The 23,382-nt window shown below is 37.2% G+C and overlaps 1 protein-coding gene across 2 annotated transcripts in view; it reads left to right on the top strand.

Moving 5' to 3' along the window:
• The window catches only part of LOC150098544 (uncharacterized), a 610,245-nt gene that overhangs the window by 246,145 nt on the left and 340,718 nt on the right, over positions 1-23,382 (top strand). For both annotated transcript variants that reach the window (XM_090405300.1, XM_090405297.1), the window contains exon 16: positions 6,677-6,823. In XM_090405300.1, the coding sequence (XP_090261426.1) occupies positions 6,677-6,823 (147 nt within the window). The remainder of the gene's footprint in view (positions 1-6,676; positions 6,824-23,382) is intronic.

Raw genomic sequence — 23,382 nt, 5'->3', positions numbered from 1 at the left:
ATATTTATCCTGAAATATGAAGAAAGTTTTCTACGCAGTGTTTAAATAGTTTGTGTCCGGCAGAAAAAGTGTTTGAAGAAGATCCACTATGTCATCCCAAGGGACATTGCTGAACAGACTGACATCTAAACTACTTAGGGTGTCTGAAGGTCCTTTAAATCTTTTACCCTTTCAATAAAATGTAAGCTATTCTTCACATATTACTCTGTCATTCATATGTGTGGGACTAGCAGGTTTGACAAATACTTCTCCAAGTTAGAGAATATTTTCCATCTACATAGGACATAATGGAATATCCTGTTTGTGGATTTTGGGTGCTCCATAAATTCTTGGGACTAAAGAATGTTTCATTGTTAGAGATTTTTGCACAAATAATAAAGTGGTTTATTGATGTTGCGTCCTGGAGAAGAGTGTTGATCCTGTCACCTGCCTTCTCCAGGGACAACACTAATAGTGATATAGGAAATGAATGGGGAATGTATAGAACAAGTTGTTTATGGTGCATAACTAGGAAGAGCAATGGTCAATGAAGAAGAATAGAGATACTGCAGATGACTTAAACTTGCAGTATGGACAACGGTAAATGGCTGTCAGTTTAGCATGGCCAGATGGTCATGCAGAGAGGTCACATACAGTGTGATCTGCAGAACTGAACTGCAGAAAAATGATGACACTGGAATATGGGGTTATTGTGGACATGGAGTTGAATCTTAGAGGACATGTTGCAAAGTGGACAAATCAATGCATCAGAATGACTATTATGGGCATATGTGATTCTCTGAATTCTGTGGGAATGAAATGGTGAAGAGGATCTAGAGGCAAGTGACCAAGATTGTGGTAGATCTATGGAATGCACCTTATGAGAAGAGATTGAAGGTCTATGGGGGGGGGGTGCTCAAAAACTAGATGATAGGTGAATAAGAGTGGACATAATAGAAGCATGCAAGTTATTAAAGGTTTTATAGGATTGACACAAATGACTTTTTTTTAGTACATGGAAAATATAAGAGTGTGGTTAGCAAGCGTGGGATTAGATTTTTTGCTTGGGATGGTGAATGAGTTGCCAATGAAAGTTGTGAGTTTATCAGTGAATGTAATCAATGAGAGACATTATAGGTATTGTTTGAACAGTGGTTAGAGTGGGTCTCCCACAATCAGTTTTTGATTCCATACAGATGTTCAAAAAATAATAATTGCCATTTCACTGGGTGTGGATTAGAGTTGCAGCCTGACAAATAATAGTGAAACTTGCTTGAAACAGTCTGTCTTCATAGCAATTGAATGACAGAGCAGAAGACAACATTTAAAATTAGCGAACTATATCAGCATATCAACCTTCCTACTGAACAGAATGAGTCATTTCAACCTTTGTTGAGGTCTTATCATTTTCCAGTGGAATGTAGATCCTTGGAAATGCCAACAGATGTAATCAGTGACAACTCATGTTTTCTCATATATGTTATGTCCATGGATCTTTCTCACTTATGACACCTCAGTAAAGATCAAGTCAGTCTTAGTAGTGACTCTCATCATAATTTATGCAGTATGTACGTACCGAGAAGAATGAGTGTTGTGCAATATGAGATGCATAGAGCAACTTGATGTGAAGTTACCTGCTCACAATACTATATCCAAGTAACTTAGTCACAAAGATATATTTCACGTGCAAACGTTTGTTTGCTATGCTTCAGTAAAAGTAAATGAAAACAAGAATATAAGTTTATTCATCATCAACAAATGCTCTAGCAGAATCTGTCTGGCCCAGCATATCAAAGCTCCTTGTTTCGCTCTATTCTTCCCATAATCATTCTCCATGAACATTGGTTTATCTAAAGTTTCTTTTTTCTAAATCTTTCTTATCTGGACTCTGCCTTTTTTTTTTTTTTGCTGGTCTTATCCCCCAACTTTCATTAATTTCTAGTTCCAATACATTTCTGATTCCACATTTCATATTGTATCGTGTGGATTTTTTTTTTTTTTTTGCCAACATTGTGTTTAAAACTTTCATTTCCATTCGTTATTTATTGCTTATGTTTTATGTCACCAACAATCCCACCACTACACAACAGGGCTAAACTTATCTGTTCAAATGACAATGCCCTAACCACAGAACTAAACCACATCCTCAACACTTTCTCAGCCAATGGCTACCCCCCCCACCCCCACCCCCAAAAAATATCGAAACCAATAAACCACAACTCCCCCCCACACACACACAACAAGGATTACTCTAAATCCATCACCATACCCTATATCCGAGGCACCTCGGAAAAAAATACAAAAATCCTAGAAAAACATGATTTAACTTCCTGTTATAGACCATATAAAAAATTGGCATCCCTTATCCGCTCTACTAAAGACCAACTCCCCCCCCCCCAGACCTACCTGGTGTATACCAGGTCCCTTGCAACTGTAAGCTGTCCTACTTTGGCCAAACAGGCAGGACAGCCATATATCAGAATTTCAGAACACAAGGAGTACATCCGGTTTCACCAGTACAGCCACTCTGGTCTTGCTGACCATGCACTGGATACCTGCCATAGAATACGGTGGAAGATAGCCACGATAGTACACCATAGTAAATACAAGTATGAAAGGCTTTTCGTGGAATCAGCTTCAGCCCTATGAAACAATCCGAACCTCAACAAATTTGGTTGCATGAGATTGCCTCAAATTTTTTGAAGCCTACATTCAGAAGACCTTCAGCCCAGTTGCCCAAGAATACCAACATTGCCTGCTAGATGGCACCATCAGAACTTTAGGAGAAATAATAGCTTCCTGCTTCTTCCTCATTTACTGTTTGTTGTGCCTGCGTGCATGTGTCTTGTTCTTAAGTTTCTTGAAAATGGCAATGTGACGTTGCCGAAATATTGAAGTATATTAAAATTTATTTTAATGTATATCCTAGTGACATTGTAATTTCCTTAAATTACTGAGTAAAAAATGCATAACCAACGTCTAAGCCTTTCCATGAGAATTACGATAATCCACAGAGATGATATCGCACGTAAAGCACTCCATTACGGTAAAATGAAGTAAAAGCTATCAAGACAACTGAATCATCTTGCCTTCCTAAAACGCTGCCAGGATAACCAGGTAATTCCTAACTGTGTGAAATTTAAGCACCGTTTCTCTTCGCAAAAGGCGCTTCTTATTTATAACTGTGCCAGCCAAGCCTTACTCAGAGAACAAATTGCCGCGACTCACCGTTTCCTGAATGATGCTAACTTACCTATACAGGCACTCGAAGATGACCTTTCAAGCACCTTAAGCCATGAAATTTGGTGTATTTTATACGACATCTCGTGCACTGCAGCGGAGAAAGAATTTAAAAAAGTATGAGATCGACACAGCAAAAAAATTTGAAAATTTAAAAAAGTACTCCATCTCGAAACCACAACTTCCTACCGAAACAGTAGTCAACCTTTTGTCAATTAGTGTAAAACCTGAAGCACTCGACGCCCTCGCACGTGGCCACAACTTTGCCATTGCGCCCAGAAGAATACCTGCGGAAGATATTATGATAAGAATTGAACGCAGGATATGACACCTTCCAGACCACATCACCAACGATATTAGACTGGATGTAGCTTGTGTTCTGACCAAAGCTAAACCACCAAAAGCCAACATGCCCAGTAAGGAAATTAAATCTCTACTGGAATTAAAGAAAAACAAGAAAATAATAATCACCAAAGCTGATAAAGGGAACGGCACAGTATTGCTTAACCAAAAGGATTACTCAGCTTGATTGTTAGATCGGGCTACTTACCTCCCTATCAAGTACAATCCCACCAACTCACAAATTAGAAAACTCCACAGGCTTCTTAAGAAGGTCACTTCTTGGCCTGTGGAAATCACTAACAAATTAAAACCATTTAATCCATACCCCACCCCCACCCCGTATTTATAGACTCCCAAAAATACATAAGGAAAATGTGCCATTACGTCCCATAGCGGATGGCATTGATTCCCTCACATACAAACTAGCTAAACATTTGGCCAAAGCTCTGTCTCACACTATACTGGCAACACACCTTCACACATAAAAAACTCAGCCCACTTCAAAGCCAGCATAGAAAACCTTACACTCAAACACACTGACATAATGGTCAGTTTTGATGTCCCCTCCTTATTCACAAATGTCCCACTCAAAGAATCCTTAGAGCTAATTCAAGCTAAATTTCCTCCCAATATCACAGCCGTTTTTCAGTTCACAATGAACTCAGGCTATTTTGTTTGGCAAGGAAAATTCTACAAACAAATAGAGGGGACAGCCATGGGTTCTCCACTCTCCCCACCTTTGGCCAACTTTTATATGGAGACTTTTGAAGAGAAAGCCTTAAACAAAAACTAACCATTTGGCTTCGCTATGTTGATGACGTGTTCGCTATTTGGCCACATGGCCCCAATGCACTCCTCTCCTTCCTAACACATATAAACAACCAAGACCCCACAATCAAATTCACCCTGGAAGAAGAAAAAAACAACTGCCTTCCTTTCTTAGACATACTAGTCACCCGCCAGCCTGATGGAACCTTGGTTTTCTCAGTCTATAGAAAACCCACCTATACAGGCAGATACATTCACCAACAATCCCACCGCCCCTTCTTGCAATAATATGGAATCATTAAGACACCACACGACAGGGCTAAACTTATCTGTTCAAGTGACAATGCCCTAACCACAGAACTAAACCACATTCTCAAACACTTTCTCAGCCAATGGCTAACCCCCCCAAAAAATCCAAAAAATATTGAAACCAGTATACCACAACTCCCCCCCCCCTCATAACAAGGATTACTCTAAATCCATCACCATACCCTATATCCGAGGCACCTCGGAAAAAATTACAAAAATCCTAGAAAAACATGACTTAACTTCTTGTTATAGACCATATAAAAAATTGGCATCCCTTATCCACTCTACTAAAGACCCCCCCCAGACCTACTTGGTGTATACCAGGTCCCTTGCAGCTGTAAGCTGTCCTACTTTGGCCAAACAGGCAGGACAGCCAATATCAGAATTTCAGAACACAAGGACTACATCCGGTTTCACCAGTACACCATAGTAAATACAAGTATGAAAGGCTTTTCATGGAATCAGCTTCAGCCCTAAGAAACAATCCGAACAAATTTGGGAAACCTACATCAGAAGAACTTCAGCCCAGTCGCCCAAGAATACCAACATTGCCTGCCTAGAGGGTACCATCAGGACTTTAAGGAGAAATAATAGCTTCCTGCTTCTTCCTCATTTACTGTTTGTTGTGCCTGCATGCACGTGTCTTGTTCTTAAGTTTCTTGAAAATGGCAATGTGACGTTGCCGAAATATTGAAGTATATTAAAATTTATTTTAATGTATATCCTAGTGACGTAATTTCCTTAAATTACTGAGTAAAAATGCTTATGTTTTTAGTCTTGTGTCTCCACTGCATAAGACAAAACAGGCAAAAAAAGAATTTCTTTAAATCGAACGTTTACACCTTATGCTGTTGAAATGCATTGTCCTAGTGCAGGGGTCGGCAACCTGCGGCTCGCGAGCCACATGCGGCTCTTTGGATGTGAAGCTGCGGCTCTTTAGTTCCATACACAAATATTATTTATTTTATCAAAAAAAAAATTTAAAAATCGTACTGAATCGATTAACGAGGATTAGGCACCGATTCTATCTCTCAGCCACTTGTACTCGCTTTTCACCGCACCCCTCCCCCGTGACATGCATCGTCACCGTCGTCAGTCCGTTGGAAGCTCTCGGAAGTTTATATGTTTGGCAATTTTCATTGATTTCGGCATAGCTGGGCATAACACCTTTACTCGTAAACTAAGTATCTAATATTTGCCAAAATTAAAAAAAAAAAAACTAAAATGTGCAGACTGCGCCGTGATAAACACATTCTGACAAGTCCGTTCGTGCCAGTCGGCGATCACCGCACACGGGAGGCGACCACAGATGCGACGAAACTATGTACTTATAGTCAATCAGTACGTGAGAGAGTGAGACAAACAGTGTTTCATGTCTAAATTATTTATTTTAATAATTAAATTATTAGAGAATTATTTATTTTATTTAGGTAGGTATTTTTAATTGGGAAATATCGTTGTAAAATGTTTTTTGATAAATTATATTTCATTATGCCCAGCTTCTCGTATCCGCTAAAACAGTACAAGATAGAATAGCTAAAATGTCTTCAAATGTAACATATTTGCAGGTGGAAGATATTCAACCTTCTTCTGCCTTATCACTTGCTATAGATGAGTCTTGCGACATAAAAGACACGGCACAAGTTGCCCTTTTTGTCAGGTATATGTCTTCCCAAGGTACAAAAGAAGAACTTCTAGGATTGCTACCGCTCTCAGGACAAACTAGAGGGGAAGATATAGCGAATGCCGTGCAAAAATGCCTTGAAGACAATAAGATCTTGTGGCTCTTTAAAAACTTTTTAAAATTTTGTGGCTCTTTAAAAACTTTGAAATTTTGTAAATTGTAATTTTTGACTCTTCCGACTCAAAAGGTTGCCGACCCCGGTCCTAGTGAAATCCTCTTTGATATCTTGTAATTTAAACTTCCATTATATGTGGAATATAATTTTATTGTCAAGTATAATATGTGGAGTATATGTACTGTATAGCTTTGATGATTTGCTGAACTTAATTATTGATAAACTCATTCTCTTTTCAGTCTGATCATGATAGTGATCATTTAAGTGAAGGGCCATTATCTGAAACTGAAGAGAATGCAGCTAATCAAAAGTTTTCATCTTCTGAGGACCATTTGAGTGAAGGTCCACTAAGTTCCGAAGAAGAAGAAGGTGACACTTTAAAACAGGCAATTAATTTTGTTGTCTAATTATAAAAAACAAATTGTTTTATTTTGAAAAACAGTTTATTGTAATTTTAGTTGCATTATTAATTTGTCAACTTCTAAGTAATTAAATTCAAGTAACTATTATTGTTATTATCAATAAAGAAAGAATGATATAAAAAGGTTTCAGGCCACCTTGTTCATTGATCATGCAACATTTGGAATAACTGATGATAATCTGAAAATGTTGCTTATAATTAAATCCACACATACGCATGTGCACACACACACACACACACACACAGTATATATATATATATATATATATATGAGGGTGGTCTGAAACATTCTTGGCCTCAACCATAAATAGCAATACTATTGGCAAGATTTTTTTTTTCAAAGTTGGTACATCTGTCATAAGCATCCATGTGAAATTGCAAGTCATTCTGTCAAGTAGTTTGTTTTATACAGCTGTCGGAAGCAAAAGTGTTGTCTGTATCCCTTGAAATGGATAAAATTGAGTATTGTGCAGTTATAAAATTTTTTGTAAAAGAAGGTTTAATGGCAAATGAAATTCATTCGAAGTTGGGCACTCTTCTTCTTCATTTTTGACAATTAAGAAATGGCTGCCGAGTTTAAACGTTGCCGTACCAGCCTTGAAGATGATCCGCATGAAAAATGTTTAAAAAGTAACAACACCAGAAATCATTGATCAAGTGCACAATATTGGATGACCGGCGAGTCAAAGTGCATGAAATTGCTGAGATTATAGGCATTTCAAACATGTAGGGTATATTTTGCATGAAGAATTGCATATGAAAAAGCTTTGCACAAGATGTGCGAACTGGCTAACAGCAGATCAAAAACGCACTCGCATGAAAATCTCTAAACAGTGCTTGGAGTGTTTTAACAAGAATAAAACTGATTTTGTGCATCGATTTATTACTATGGATGAGACTTGGATTCATCATAACACACCAGAATCCAAACAGCGGTCAAAACAGTGGACAGAAGCCACTTGTTCAGTGCCAAAGAAAACAAAGTCAGTTCCATTAAAAGGGAAAGGTCATGGCATCGGTGTTTTGGGATGCTAAAAGCATTTTGTTTATTAATTATCTTGAAAAAGGGTACAACAATAACGGAGAATATTATCCAATCTTTTAACTAGACTAGACAAAAAAATTCGTGCGAAAAGATCTGGATTGCAGAAGGAAAAAATCATCTTTCATCAGGACAATGCACCTGCCCTCAAAAATCATAATTTCATGTATATTCCCTCTTAACTGAAAATTCTGCACATTTAGCCACCTCCCAGGTCAAGACTATATGATCACTCTCACCAGTTGTTGGCAACATGATCATATTGGTTATAGACAAATAATCAGATACATTTATAGATCTAGCAATCTTAAACTCCTAGTATATTCCTTCATATGCTGTCTCAAGTAATTATTCCTTAGTAACATAAATTCCATTTCCTTCCCATTTGTCCTCATCTCCTCCTTCCAATTTATGTTCCCGTATAATTACCTGCCCTTCACTCATTGAGCTTATTTGCTGATGCATACTATCTTGATCATCCTTTCCGTCCCTGTCTATAGAAGTATCTGACTGTATATTTTGTTCTGCTGGTCACCATGTCACACCAGATGGGCTCAAATGTGCTATTTTCACTGACCTGTAGTTCAACTTCTACTCTGTTTTGTTGCAGTTCATCAGCTATCATCAATAATAATACTCCCTCCCCCCATTCTTTTCTTTCTAATCTCTGTTATCTTAAGTTAATGTACATGACATCATCATCATCATCAAATTCCTGCCATGTACTCTTAAGGGATGTACAGGATATGACAGTACTACATGAAAAATTTACATCATTACTAACTTCCTATCTACAATTTTACTCCAAATCAGTCTGTTACTTGTCAAGACTCCAACATTATCAGAACTTATATTTCTATCGTCTAAGGCACTTTGTACCGTATCAATCCAACTATATCTTGGTCTTCCTCTGGGTCGTTTTCCTGCCAACCTGGCAGAGAACATTTGTTTTGCTAATCTTTCCTCTCCCATTCTAGTTAAGTGACCATACCACCTGAGATTATCTCTGCTAACGCATTCCTGGATGCTGACAATGTCAAGTTCTTTCCTAATATCCTCATTTTTAATATGATATTGCCATTGATGCCATCTGTTCACGCCTCTAATCTTTCTCAGGACTCTCATATCTGCAGTCTCTAGTCTTTGGTCAAGTGTTTTACTTCTGACTCAGATCCATAAGTTAAAACTGGTTTGAACACTGTCTTGTATACAGCTAATTTAGTGTTCCGACTAATTTCTCTCTTATTCCATATGAATTTATTCAATTGACTTCCCACCATACCAGCTTTGCTGATTCTGTTGTCTATTTCTATATTTAATTTATCATCTTCAGTAAAAATCGTGCCTAAGTTTTACTTGTTCCACAGGTTCTATATTCACAACACAGTTGACATTTTCAATGATTCTGCCTATTTTCATTGTCTTTGTCTTTTTATTGCTGACCTTCATACCATATCTATTACAACAGCTATTCAATTTAGTCAGAGAATCTTGCAGACTTGTAGCGGATTTATTTAGAAGTATAACATCATCCGCATAAAGCAAAGAGCTGGCATTAATATCTCCAATTTTGATATCAGGTTTAATATCACTTTCCTTCATAATGTGATCCATATAGATAATGAATAATAGAGGGGATAATGTACATCCTTGTCTCACACCAGATTTAACATTAAACCATCTTCCTGTACTTCCTTCAATTCTAACTGCTAACTTACAACTCAAATAAAGACTAAGTATTGCTTGATATAATGCCCCATTGACACCATACAACTGCAGCATATTGAATAGCTTCTCTCTTGGCACCTTGTCATATGCCTTTTCCAAATCGACAAAACTTAAATACAGACCTTTGTTATATTCCCATGATTTCTCAACTATCTCTCATAAAGTGAAAATCTGATTCTGATAGCCTCTATTTGGCCTGAATCCAACTTGTTCTCCACCAAGCTTCTCTTCCAAAATCTTCAATAATTTCTCAAGTATACTTGCATATATCTTACCAGGAACACTCAGTAATGAAATACCTCTGTAATTTCAACATTCAGTTTTATTTCCCTTTTTATATATGGGTACTATGAGAGCTCTACTCCAATCATCGGGAATTCGTCCCTCAGTCCAGGCTTTCTGAACTATGCAGTGCAGCCACTGTAAGACTTTTATACCACCATACTTCAGCATTTCTGGTCGAATATCATCTACTCCTGCTGCCTGTCCACATTTCAAGCCTTTGATGGCTTTTTCTACTTCAAGTATGGATATGTATTCCTGACTACATGACTGGTCAGTGTTTTTTATCATTGTGCTGTCATCACTGCTTGTTTCATTTAGCAGTTTTTCAAAGTAATTACTCCATACTTCAAGGATATCTTTTTCTCCTGTTTTCATGTCGCCTTTATCATCTCTAACTCCTTTTACAGCACTCTTTCCTCCATTCCTAAGCTTCTTCAACAACCTCCAGAATATTTTGCCACCTTCTTGATATTTATTTTCTATATTCTTGCCAAAGTCCTCATATGACTTTTGTTTAGCTAGTTTTACACACTGTTTAGCTTTCTTACATTTGTCTCTGTATTCTGTAAGAGTAAAAGCTGACTTATTTGCCAGGAACTTTTGATATGCTTTCTTCTTTTCCTTCACTGCCTCTTTAACTTCCTGTGTCCACCAGGGAGTTCTGATTTTTTTATCCTTGCACACAACCTCACCACATGCCTCTCTGGCTGAATCAATCATGGTTTTCTTCAGAGTTTGCCACTGAATCTCCAAGGTTTGATTCCTGTTCTCAAACTCTTTCATTTTCTTTTCAATAATCTTTCTGTATTTTAGTCTACAGTTCACATCTGAGAGCTGCTCAACTCTTATTCACTTTAAAACTTTCTTACATGTTATTCTTTTCAATATGAAATTCAATTTTATCCTGCTGAAGACTAAATAGTGATCACTTCTGATTTCATATCTTCTGTACACTTTGGTGTCCTGCAGCAGGGAGAAAACATCACTATCAACAATAACATAGTCAATGAGACTTTTCTTATTCCTAGCCTCTTCTCTCCATGTGAATTTGTGCACATTTTTATGTTGGAACATGGTGTTAGTAATAATCAGTCCATGTCCTGAGCTGAAATCCAACAGATATTTGCCATTATTATTAGCTTTGCTCTTTTCTCCAAATTTTCCCAAAATATTTTTGTATGTCTCACAATCATTTCCTACTCTGCTATTTAGATCCCCAACAAGGACCAACTTTTCCTTTTTCATTGTGTCAGTTGCTTTTTCTAAAGCGTCAAAAAATTCCTCCACTTCTACCTTAGTAGAACTTTCTGTGGGACCTTAGGCACAAATAAGTCTCATTGTCCAGTTCCCCATTCTCATATTTGTCCACATTACTCTACTTGAGACTGACTGCCATTCAAGAAAATTAGTCTCGTATTTTGTGTTGAATACTATAGCTACTCCTTCTTTTCCTTGATTGTCATTGCCTGAATATAACATTTTGTATTTATTGCTCAGAAAGATGTCACCAGTTTTGGTCTTTTTTGTTTCAGTCATCCCTATTATGTCGATCTGGTACTTATCTAATTCCTCAGCTAGCTCCATTTCTTTGCCATTCAGGCTTCTTACGTTGATAGTACCGATCTTTAACTCTGGTGATGTTGAGTTGGGGTTTGTTTTCAGATTTGTTTCAGTAGCTGACTTTTCGCTGTTCGCCCTGGTTCCCTGGCGAAAACAACGGGGGCCTTGTTTAACCGGGCGACGCCCCAGCCGGCATGAAATTTTGTCATGTTGTACCATCATTTTTTATTTTGGTTTAACCAATTAGAATACAATTTGGTCGGCTAAATCCCAAATTGCCAGCCCATCCTCGTTCGTTTAGTATCAAAGTAGATACCCAACAGGGTGCACCACGAGAAGGTGAGGATTGGACATTAGGTCAGAAGCCCTGGTCGGTTCTCCGCATTCCTTTAAAGGCTATGTGGTGGTCTCCTCTCAGTTATACAGCTTTGACCATTAAGCACACCTGTACATGACATATTATGAGTAAATGAATCACTGAAAAATGCAGTTATGTTGATAAATAATAATAATAATAATAATAATAATAATAATCGTATGATGAAACACGACTGTGAGACCCCTTTACGGAGAGGTATGGCACCATCTCAGTCCCCCCAAATTTTATCCGGGCTCAGGAACAAGCATAGCTGACGAATCAGACCTATGGCTGGGTCAGTATTCCTGACTGTAATTTGTGTGTGTTCACTGGACCGGTTTGCCTGTATGTTGATGAAGAATGAGGGTATGAGAAGGAAAGGAATTTTCTTCTCATACACTAATTTCTTTAAATACTCTGCTTTTGACTTTCTTACCACACTGGTTACCCTTCTGGCTGTGCTTCGTGTTGGTCATCTTTCTCTTTGAATTCCCTCCACAATTTTTTTCTTGATATCCCACTTGATTTACTCTCCTGACTCTAGCTATGCATTGCCTCATTGATATATGTACAGGGTGTCCCATAAGTTCTGAGTATTTCAATAATTCATAAAAATTAGAAAAAATGGTATATTGGTATATTTTTCTAATTTTTATGATTTATTGAAATATCTCGGAACTTATGGGACACCCTGTATATCCATTCAACAGCTTCCTCACTAAAAGTCCTAGTTTTCCTGATTTTCCACATCCACTTCACTTCATTTCATTCAACAACAACTCCAAATCCATTCAAGAGCGAACCATCCTTCTTGTCTAAATCCTTTCGCCCATCAAACTCACTCCACACATCCCCAAATTCCACGTTTTCCTCCTGCATAACCTATGCATTGAGTTATTTTGGCCCTCCTTCTCAGCTCTGTTCGTCATACCATGGCAACAGACTCACTGTCTTAACTTTCTCACTCTTTTCTTTTGCTACTTCCAGTAATTCTTTCATGTCTTCCCTTATGCCATCCGTTTCTCCTTTCAAATCATTTGTTCCAGACATAATGATCAACTCTTTCACTTTACCCTTTTGTGCTATAATGGCCTCACTAAAATCATTAATTTTTGCACCCAGGAAGCATGATTTTGCCACTCTCTTGCCAGTCATACCTCTTATGATAGAATTGCCTCTTTCTTTCTGATATCAGCTGACCCATTCGCCAGATCTTTCTGCATTCGTTGCAGCTCCTGCTTCATTCTGTGTATCCTTCCACATAACTGAGTCCCCCCCCCCACGTTACAGCCAACTCTTTATTCTTTACTGCTCTCTCTCTCTCTCATGTGACTTTTCACCCATTTCAATCTTATCTGCCTTTGCACCTTCACAGACATTTTCACATGTATTCTCCATTCTGTCCATCACTTCAATCTAGCAACCTGACACCTGCACTTTTGACCCTCGCTTTCATAGCATTTTCAGCACATTTTCCTACCACTATCACTTTCTAACCAAATTTAATTTTCCCTTGGTAATGCGTGCGTACATCTTACAGACTGTACAAAGTCCCTTTGGTTGAATTCCTTAAACAGTGATGCTTTGGAAGCCATTGTTCTGCTTCACATTGGTGCCATACACTATCTAATTTAAATCTAATTAACACCACAATATAATCTTATTCTAACACAGTTTTTTTAACTCTATCACTATTTTTTTTCTAAACTAAACAAGTTAGCTTTCGGAGCTCTCCAAATACCATATGTCACCTGACAGCATTATATGGTGTCTCTCAGCCAAGTCTCACTCATGCCTATAATTTTTGTCATATTCTGGTAGAAAGGCTTATATGTTAGTTATTCATGACTATTATTTTTCAGTAAATTACCACATATACTAAGTATTAATTATAATAACTTTAATTAATACTTCTGATATTTTGGCAATGTTATTACATTGCCATCATCAAGGATCACAGAATAGTGATATGTGCACACAGGCACAAACACTGGGTAAATGATGCTGAAGAAAGGTAACCAAAGTCAGGCCTAGAGTCCTAAATCCTTTAGTCCTAGAATTCTTCAGCTGAAGATATCTAGACAACTGAATAGATTAGCCTTTTTAAAATGCTGCTTGGATAATAATGTCATCCCAAATTGTGTTAAATTGAAAAACGGTTTACTTCACCAAAGGTTCTCCACATATATAGATGCACCAGCTTTGATCTTTTGTGGGAACAGATTGCTGTTATTCATGTTCTCTTGCTGACACAAACAGCTAATTTGTACTCTAGAAGAGGAGCTCACCACTACACTGAACATTGACCTTTGGATGAGCCCTTCCGATGTTTTGAATGCTTCAGCAGACAAGAGTTTCAGAGAGTAAGATGTCGGTACATCAAGAAGGATGATAATATACTAAAAAGTTCAGCTTTCAAGCCTCGACTACCTCAAAAAAACACCATTGTAAACTTATCATCCCTTACCATGAAGTAATAAGTGCACTCGCTTGTGGCCACAACTACACACTAGCATCTAAGGAAAATTCCTGCAGAAATAATGATCCAAGTAGAACGAGATATCCTCAGCCTTCCTACACATATTGGCAACACATCAGACTGGATTAGCCAGTGTATACTAACTTATGCAAAACCACCAAAAAGCAATCTCTCAAGGAAACAATATGAAGCTCTACTAGACACCCTCCCCCACTCCCCAATATATGGACTACCAAAAATCCATGAACAAAATTTGCCATGATGTCCCATTGTGGATGGCATTGATTCACCTGTACAAATTAGCCATAGTGCACTCACCGTGTATTGACAAAACTTCTTCACACATAAAAAAAACTCAGCCCACCTTAAAGCCAGTATAGAAAACCTTGCACTCCAACATACTTTGGTCACATTTGATGTCTCCTCTCTATTCACCAATTCTTCCACCTTAGACCTTATCCAAGCTATATTTTCTCACAATATCTCAGCCCTGTTTCAATTCACCATGAATTCTGGCTATTTTGTTTGGTAAGGAAAATTTTACAAACAGATACAGGGGATAGCCATGGCTTCTCTGTTTTCTCCATCCCTAGACAACTTCTTTGTGGAGACCTTTGAAGAAAAGGCTTTAAACTATGCTTCACATGAACCCACTGTTTGGTTATGCTACATATATGATGTGTTCTCAATTTGGCCACATGGCCTGGATACATTCTACATTTTCTTAACACATCTAAACAATCAACACTCCAGGATCCAGTTTACCTTAGAAAAGGAAAATGACGACAACAGTCTCCCCTAGATACTGATTACATGCTAGCCTGATGGATCCCTGTCATTCTCTGTTTACAGAAATCCCATCACATACAGGTAGATTCAGGCACATTCACTAGCAGTCCCCCCCCCCCAATGGGATTATTAAAACCTTATATAACAGCAAAATAATCAATTGTGATAGCAGTGCCTTAACTACTGAACTTGACCACATTCTCAACACTTTCTTAGCCAATAGCTATAACCCTGACAAAATCCACAAATATTAAAACCCTGTAACTCTAAGACCCTCCCCCCCTCCCTTCAGAGCAGAGATTACACAAAATCGATCACCATTCCATATATCAGGAGCACATCTGAAAAATTGACAAAAATCATAAAAAAATACAACCTTACAACAATTTCAGACCATATTAAAAATTGCCATCTGTTTTTTCCACCAAAAACCAGCCACATTCCCTAGACCTACCAGGTCCCTTGCAGTTGCAAACTGTCCTACTACGGCCAAACAGGCAGTACAGCCATTATCAGAATTTCTGAACACTTGGACTACATCTATTTTCACCATTACAGCCAATTTGAACTTGCTTACTTTGCTTTGGACACTAACCACAGGATAATCTGTTAGCAGGCACCGTATTGCACCACACCAATTAAAATATGAGAGACTTTTCCTGGAATCTACCTCAGCCCTGAGAAACTTTCCAAATCTCAACAAATTTGGGTGCATGAAACTGCCCTAAATTTGGGATACATCATCCTCGAATCTTCAACCCAAAAACCAAGACCACCCACTTTAGTCCACTATGGGGACACTATTTAGTGCTCTACACCTGACTTTGGTTGCCTTTCCTTATCCTCATTTACCCATCATGTCTGCGTGCACATATTGTTGTTCTGTGATCCCTGATGATGGCAATGTAACATGCGAAAATATTGGCAGTATATGATTTTCCTGAAAAATAATAGTTATAATTTTTGTCAAAGTTGAACTAACCCAACAAAACTCTTTCCCCTTATTCCAGAAAAAATTGCAGAATTCACTTTGGCCTACACTCACACCTTGTATTGACTCTCACTTTTGTGACTTGAGGAGCTACATTTGACATTTATTTTTTGATCATTCTTCCACTCACTTGCTTTAAGGGTACCTGCACATGTGTGCGCACACACAACCCTCCCCCTGATAGCTCTGCTTCCAAACTGTCACTAAACAACACACTCTCTCCCTCCCTCCCTCCAGAATCCTGACTCCAATTCAAGGACAAACTATCACTCATATATAGGTCCTCCCATTCTTTAAGTTTGCTCCACACATTTACAAACTGCATATTATTCCTTTTACTCATTTTGTGTATTTGCACATTGGCATCTGCCAAAACAATCATCTCTTACCTTCTCTTTATACTAACAGCCTGACTAGTATTCTTAATCTTTGCACATAAAAAACATGATTTTATCATCACTTTCTTGTCAGTCACTGCTGTTATCAAAGAATCACCATACAAAATTCTCTCAAATAATCAGCAATATAGATTTGATTACTATGAGTAGAAAACACTCTTAATAATTGTTCCAGTCTCATCTGCATTATTTGTTTGTTTTTGGTCAAATCTGTACAACTTGTTGGCATTCCTTCAAGTACCATTTCTGATCCAGAGGTGGCATCCATGACTCTCCACTTCTTCCTATCTTGTGCATCTCTAAAGATCTCTATAATACTTTTGTGTCCCATGTCCTTCATGTAATGATGTCTTGTTCAGCTTTTTCCTCTTCCCTATAATTTTCCTGCAATGATCATATTGGTCAGTCCTTCTTCTCTTGTCTCTAACTTTTTCTATGCAGCTAATCCACATAATTTTTCTTGGTAACCACATTTCTTGAGCCAGCACTCTTTGTTTCTATTTATTTTTCCAATAGTTCATGTTCTGAGATGTACAGTAATAAAGAATATTCATAAGTCAAGAGTCATATTTTTGTATCCGTCTTAACTTTTCTATTTGTTAAGTATTTGTTTCAATTTAGGAAAGGCTGGTTTGGCTATGCGTATTCTTTTGATTTCTTGCTCACATTTTCCATTATCAGTGATTAGACTTCCCAGAATGGTAAATCTGTCTATTTTTTTCTATGAGGTGGCCTTTTAAAGTTATGTTTAGGCTTTTATTCATCACTTTACTTATGATTATCATAGTTTTTGTTTTCGGCATGTTTATTTTAGTTCAAATTTATCACAGCTCTCTGTTAGTTTATTAACTATATTTTGTAGATCCTCTTCATTCTCAATAGTTAGTACTAAGTTGTCTGCATGTTGGTTATTTGTTTACAATACACCACTTGAAATGCCTCTCTCTGTTTTGATTTTTTGCATGATCGTTTCTGAGAAGATCCCAAAGAGCAATGATGATAATATACATCTCTGTTGGTACTCCTCTTTTTATATCTATCTGTTTTAAAATGTAGGTTTATCTTTATTGCAGGTTGTTGATATCAGTTAAATGTTGATATCTTTAAATCCTTTCCTTTCCTTTGAGTTCAGACCAGTGTTTTCTAAGATTCCTCTAAGTTTATCTTAAGAGACAGTCAAATGCTTTTTCAAATTATATGAAGCACAGATAGACCTGTTTTTTTTACAGCAATCAGTCTTTCACATATCATTCTGAGGTATAGTATTGCATTGCTTGTGCGTTTTCCATTTTTTAATCCAGATTGTTCTTTTATTATTTTATTTATCTGCTTATGGCATCTGTTCAGTATTATTCTCAGAAATAATTTCAAGACATTGAAATTCCCATTGAAAAGCATCATATTCCTCCAATTTATACTGGCTTCAAACACATGATTTGTTACTTAGGCACGATGCACCTGCTCATTTGCAAGCAGTCAAAATATACCTGATATCTGTTCATCATTTACCCTGTTATCCAGCTCCTGTTCATTCTTCTTTCCTCCAACTTATGTAATACGGCTCTGTGCAGCATCCTGTCTTCTTCATCATGATACTTCCAAACTTGGCTTTGCAAGTTCCAAAGTGACATGATGTAGGTATTTTCAACCCATCTCTCATTTTATTATAGAAAGTGAGTAAATTACTAAGGCAAGGTCTCTCTCTGTGGGGATATCATTTTTTTATCCTTCGATTTGTGAATTCCGTCCTTAACAAACTTTTCTAGTGCTTTACCGTGATCACAAAAATACCAGCATGCTGAACCTTACTAAATTAGATACATGGTTTTTATTTATTTATTATTTTTTTTATTTTGATGTGGCTCCTACTACATGAAAGGCTTTTTTGTAAACCTATAGTACATTTGTCCCATAGGTGTGCCAAGTATTTTTCTATTTTTATTAATAAGATTAATAGTTAATTAATCTAAGATTAACTTCCTTTTTAATGTTCACAGCGCCAAACTGGCTTCTGTTTTCCAATTCCACTGACCATGCTAGAAGACAAGCTGAGATATTTGCTGTGAATAGTGATCAAAACTAATTGTTCTTGGTAATTCTCTCCACTCACCCAACACACTGAATCTTTTTTTAACCAATTTCCCTTCCAGGTACATGTTGAGGTGACTACTTGTCTTGGTAATTCAGAATTCAGGTCAGACAATCTCAGTAATCTCATCCAAGTTTCCTCAGTGGAATACCCCCCCCCCCCCAGAAATTCTCAATTGTGTCTTTTGGCACAACAGTGCCAAGTAGGAAGATCTCTGAAACTTTACTCCTTCTCTCCATGGTCAGAGTACCATTTCTTTTCTTCAGCTTCAGATACTTGTTTTTGATCATCAATGTCATCATCAATTTCCTGATACATACCCTCAAGGGGGTTAGGTTGCTAGGAAAGCACAACACCACATGATTAAATTATGTCGTTATTAATTTCCTATCTACAATTTTCTTCCAAATTAGTCTATTACTTGTCTAATTCTAATCTTGTTGTATTTAACATTTTGCTCTTCTAAGGCATTTCTGACTGAATCAATCCACCTGGATTGATTCAGTCAGAATCAATCCAGGTGGATTGATTCTGACTGAATTGTGTGACTGAACAGGTGGATTGATCCTCCATCTTGGCATCAGACACCTGCTTTGTTAACTTTTTTTCTCCCATTCTGTTTAAGTGACCATAGCACCTTTAATTAGCCCTGCTTACATATTCTTGAATGAGAATATGTAAGCAGGGCTAAATTAAATGTGACATGCTAATCTATTTTTACAGTTCGGATTAAACACAGAATGATAAGAAAATAATTAATACTTATTAACTTAGCTGATATTTCACTGGTATTTTATCCAGCATCTTCAGAGCACGCAAGAAAGTTTGTCACAGTACATAAAACAACAACAATTTGGTATAACAGTGGGACCAGTTCAAAAAAATTGTAATGGACAACACAAGGAACCAAAGTCCTAATTAGGTGCCATCTATGTTGGAAAAGGATATTTAAAATGACTGTCTCCCAGAGTTTTGATATTATACAGCCATATTTGTTGAGGTGTGGAGTATATTTTAAAGCTGCTGTTGATTCCAAAAACAATCTCTCTGACTTATAACAACCTCTGTGTAGCTTGTCTTTTCTTCCATTTGATCCTGTGTGAAGGGGTATCCAAGGCATGGTCTGCTAGATCCAACTAGCCACAGTGATAGTTCTGGATGTATTTATTATGTTCACCAAGGCGGATGTCAACAGTTCTTCCTGTCTGTCCATAGTAAGCCAGGAGAGGTATCATAGGTATTTTGTGAATAATTATCTCCTGTGCTGAGTCTTCTGACTCCATGGAGATCAATATACCATAACAATAATAATAGGTTGTCCATTGAGATTGCAGCTGAAGTTTTCTATGTTCTTGCCTATTTTCATAGTTTACATCTTTTTACTGCTGATTTTCATGCCAAATTTGTTACAGCTGTAATTCGATTTAGTTAGAGAATCCTGGAGACTTGCACTGCATGTGTTTAGAAGGACATCATTATCCACATAAAGCAAAAAGCTGTTTGATATCTCTGAGTTTAATATTAGGTTTAATGCCACTTTTTTTGCATAGCTTACCTTCCAAATTTTTCTTATCTTTTTTTTCAAATATATTTGAATAAATCTTACCACTCAGTAACAAAATTCCTCTGTAACTCTCACATTCACTTTATTTCCCCTTTTATACAGGGTGTTCGGGATAAATTTGACATATTTATAATTAATTATATTTTTCCGTAAGTTACATGTATTAACACACACTTCTCTTCATTTAAAAGTTTGGACCCTTCTTCATTCATATACAAGATGTCAGAAAGGATGGATAGCTGGAACCCACCTGAATCATGGAAGAGAATAACTTGTATCATGATGATTCGTGCCCGCCATCAAAATAAGGATATTACGACTGCTGCCCAATGCTCCCTGAATACAGTAAAAACAATCAGGCATGAACTAGAGACTTGCAATGGTGACTACGAGGATGTAGCAAGAAGAAAGATCCCTAGCAGACGATCTGATTGCATTCGTACAGCAGAATTCCTCGCAAATCTGCAGGAACAGGTGTTGAAGAACCCTGGCATTGGAATTCGGGCTTTGTTCGTGGAGTTGCTAACTGTAGTCAAGCCCTGGATAACAAGGGTAGCCAATGGTAGGCCGTATGTATGGCAGCAGGATTCGGCCCCTTGCCACACCTCTGGGAAAAGTCAAAAATGGTTGTCTGAAAATTTCTACGACTTCACCAGTCCAAATGTTTGGCCTCCAAACTCCCCAGACCTTAACCCCATGGATTATTTTGTATGGGGCGCAGTTGAAAAAGACACCAATCGCACTTCCAGTAATACAAAAGCCCAGTTAATGGATAAAATTAAAACAGTTTTTGCGGCCCTTCCCAGGGAGACTGTAGCATCAGCTTGTTCGAGGTTCTGAAGCAGAATTGAAGCTGTGATCGATGCTAATGGTGGTTATTTTGAGTAAATCTTGTTGATAGTATTGTAATTAACTCTGCCTGTAATGTTTTTTTGTCAATTCATTAAATTTAATAGATACAAAGAAGATTTTCTTTTTCCTTACGAAACTGTCAAATTTATCCCGAACACCCTGTAGATGGGTACTATGAGAGCTCTATTCCAATCATCCAGAATTCGACTCTCTGACCCAGCCCTCTGAATTATGTAGTGTAGCCACTATAAAACTTTTATACCCCCTGAGGATTTTTAGTCAGATATTATCCCCTCCAGCTGTCTTTCCATATTTAAATGTTTTTTTTTAATACATATCAGTACCTCAAGTATTGATATGTACCTCTGTTTGCATTCCTCTGAAAATTTCTACTGGTGTTCTGATTGCTTCTTTTGTTTAACAGCCTTTCAAAGTAATTACTCCAAATGTTTAGGTTATCCTTATCTTCAGCTTTCATGCCATCTCCGATTCCTTTTACAGTGCTCTTTTCCCCATTCCTAAGCTTTTTCAATAGCTTCCAGAAGATTTTGCCACCTTCTTCATATTTACCTTCTATATTCTTATCATTCTTCTCATGACTTTAGTTTGGTTACTTTTACATGTAGACTGGCTCTAACATTTTTCTCTGTACTCTTTTAGGGTATCTGCCAATTTATTTGTTAGGAACTTTCAGCATGCTTTCTTCTTTGCTCAGGACTGCCTCTTTAACTTCTTGTCTTCACTGTGTTCTTATTTTTCTATCCTTGCAGACAACTTCACCACATACCTTCTGAATCAGTAGCTGAATCAGTCAGTTCTCCCTTCAGAGTTCACCACTGAGACTGAACAGTTTGGTTCTTGTTTCATTTTTTTTTTGTTCAATAATGTTTGTGTAGTTGAGCCTACAGTTTACCTGTAAAAGCTGCTCAAATTTAATTATTTTTTAAAACTCTCCCTTAATACTGTTCTTTCAGTGTGATATTCTTGTTTATCCTACTTAAAAATAAATGATAGTCACTTCGAATTTCAAATCCTCTGTACACTTTTGTATCCTGAACCAGCATGAATTATCACTATCAACAATGACATATCAGTGAGACGTTTCTTATTTCTTGTAGATTCTCTGCACATGAACTTGAGCACATCTTTATTTGGAACACGGTGTTAGTAATTACTAGTTCATATCCTGGACAGAAATTTAGCAGATACTATTACTATTAGCCTAGCCCCTTTCTCCAAATTTTCCCAAAACATTTCTATATTGCCTGGTGGGATTCATTTCCTACTCTGTTGTTTACGTCTCCAAAGGATCACTGTTTCCCATTTTCTTTATGTTAGCTGTTAATTGTATTTCTTTGTGTCCATGAGCCTTTATGTTCCTTTCATTCACACCAGACAACTACCCTCATTTCAACTATGAGCACCATTATCATATATAGTTCTTTTAATAATCGCTCAATAGCCCTATGCATTAAGGCAGATTTAATTTGACTTCTAATACATATTGTAGTTTTTAATTAAGCTCCTCTATCATATAAAAATATATATATATATACACACATATTTATTTGAAAGATTCATAGTATTCAACACTAAATACAAGCCTAATCTTTTTTATCTTTTTGAATGGCAGGCAGTATCAAGTAAATTGATGTGGGCAAATATGAGACTGGGGAACTGGACAATGAGACTTATTTGTGCCTATGATCCCACAGAAGGTTCTACTAAGGTAGAAGTGGAGGAATTTTTTGAGGCTTTAGAGAAAGCAACTGATACAATGAAAAAGGAAAAGTTGGTCCTTGTTAGAGATCTAAATGGCAGAGTAGGAAATGATTGTCAGACATACAAAAATATTTTGGGAAAATTTGGAAAAAAGAGCAAAGCTAATAATAATGGCAAATACCTGTTGGATATCTGCTCAGGACATGGACTGATTATTTCTAACACAATGTTCCAACATAAAAATGTGACTATGTTATTGTTGATAGTGATGTTTTCTCCCTGGTGCAGAACACCAGAGAGTACAGAGGATTTAAAATTATAAGGGATCACAATTTAGTCTTGAGCAGGATAAAATTGAATTTCATATTGAAAAGAACATGTAAGAAAGTTTTAAAGTGGATAAAAGATGAGCAACTCTTACACAAATATTATTCAAGAAAAAATGAAAGAGTTTCAGAACAGGAACCAAAGCTTGGAGATTTAGTGGCAAGCCCCGAAAAAAACACTGATTGATTCAGCGAGAGAAGCATGTGATGAGGTTGTCTGCAAGGATAAAAAAATCAGAACTCCATGGTGGACACAGGAAGTTAAAGAGGCAGTGAAGGAAAAGAAGAAAGCATATCAAAAGTTCCTGGCAAATAAGTCAGCTTGTGTTCTTAGAGAATAC

This window comes from Typopeltis vanoorti, chromosome 15 (assembly GCF_054136105.1).
Source record: "Typopeltis vanoorti isolate ZY-2024b chromosome 15, IOZ_Tvanoo_1.0, whole genome shotgun sequence".
Taxonomy (NCBI): Eukaryota; Metazoa; Arthropoda; class Arachnida; order Uropygi; family Thelyphonidae; genus Typopeltis; species Typopeltis vanoorti.
The sequence above is the reverse complement of the archived record's forward strand: the minus strand, read 5'-3'. Positions and strand labels throughout refer to the sequence as shown.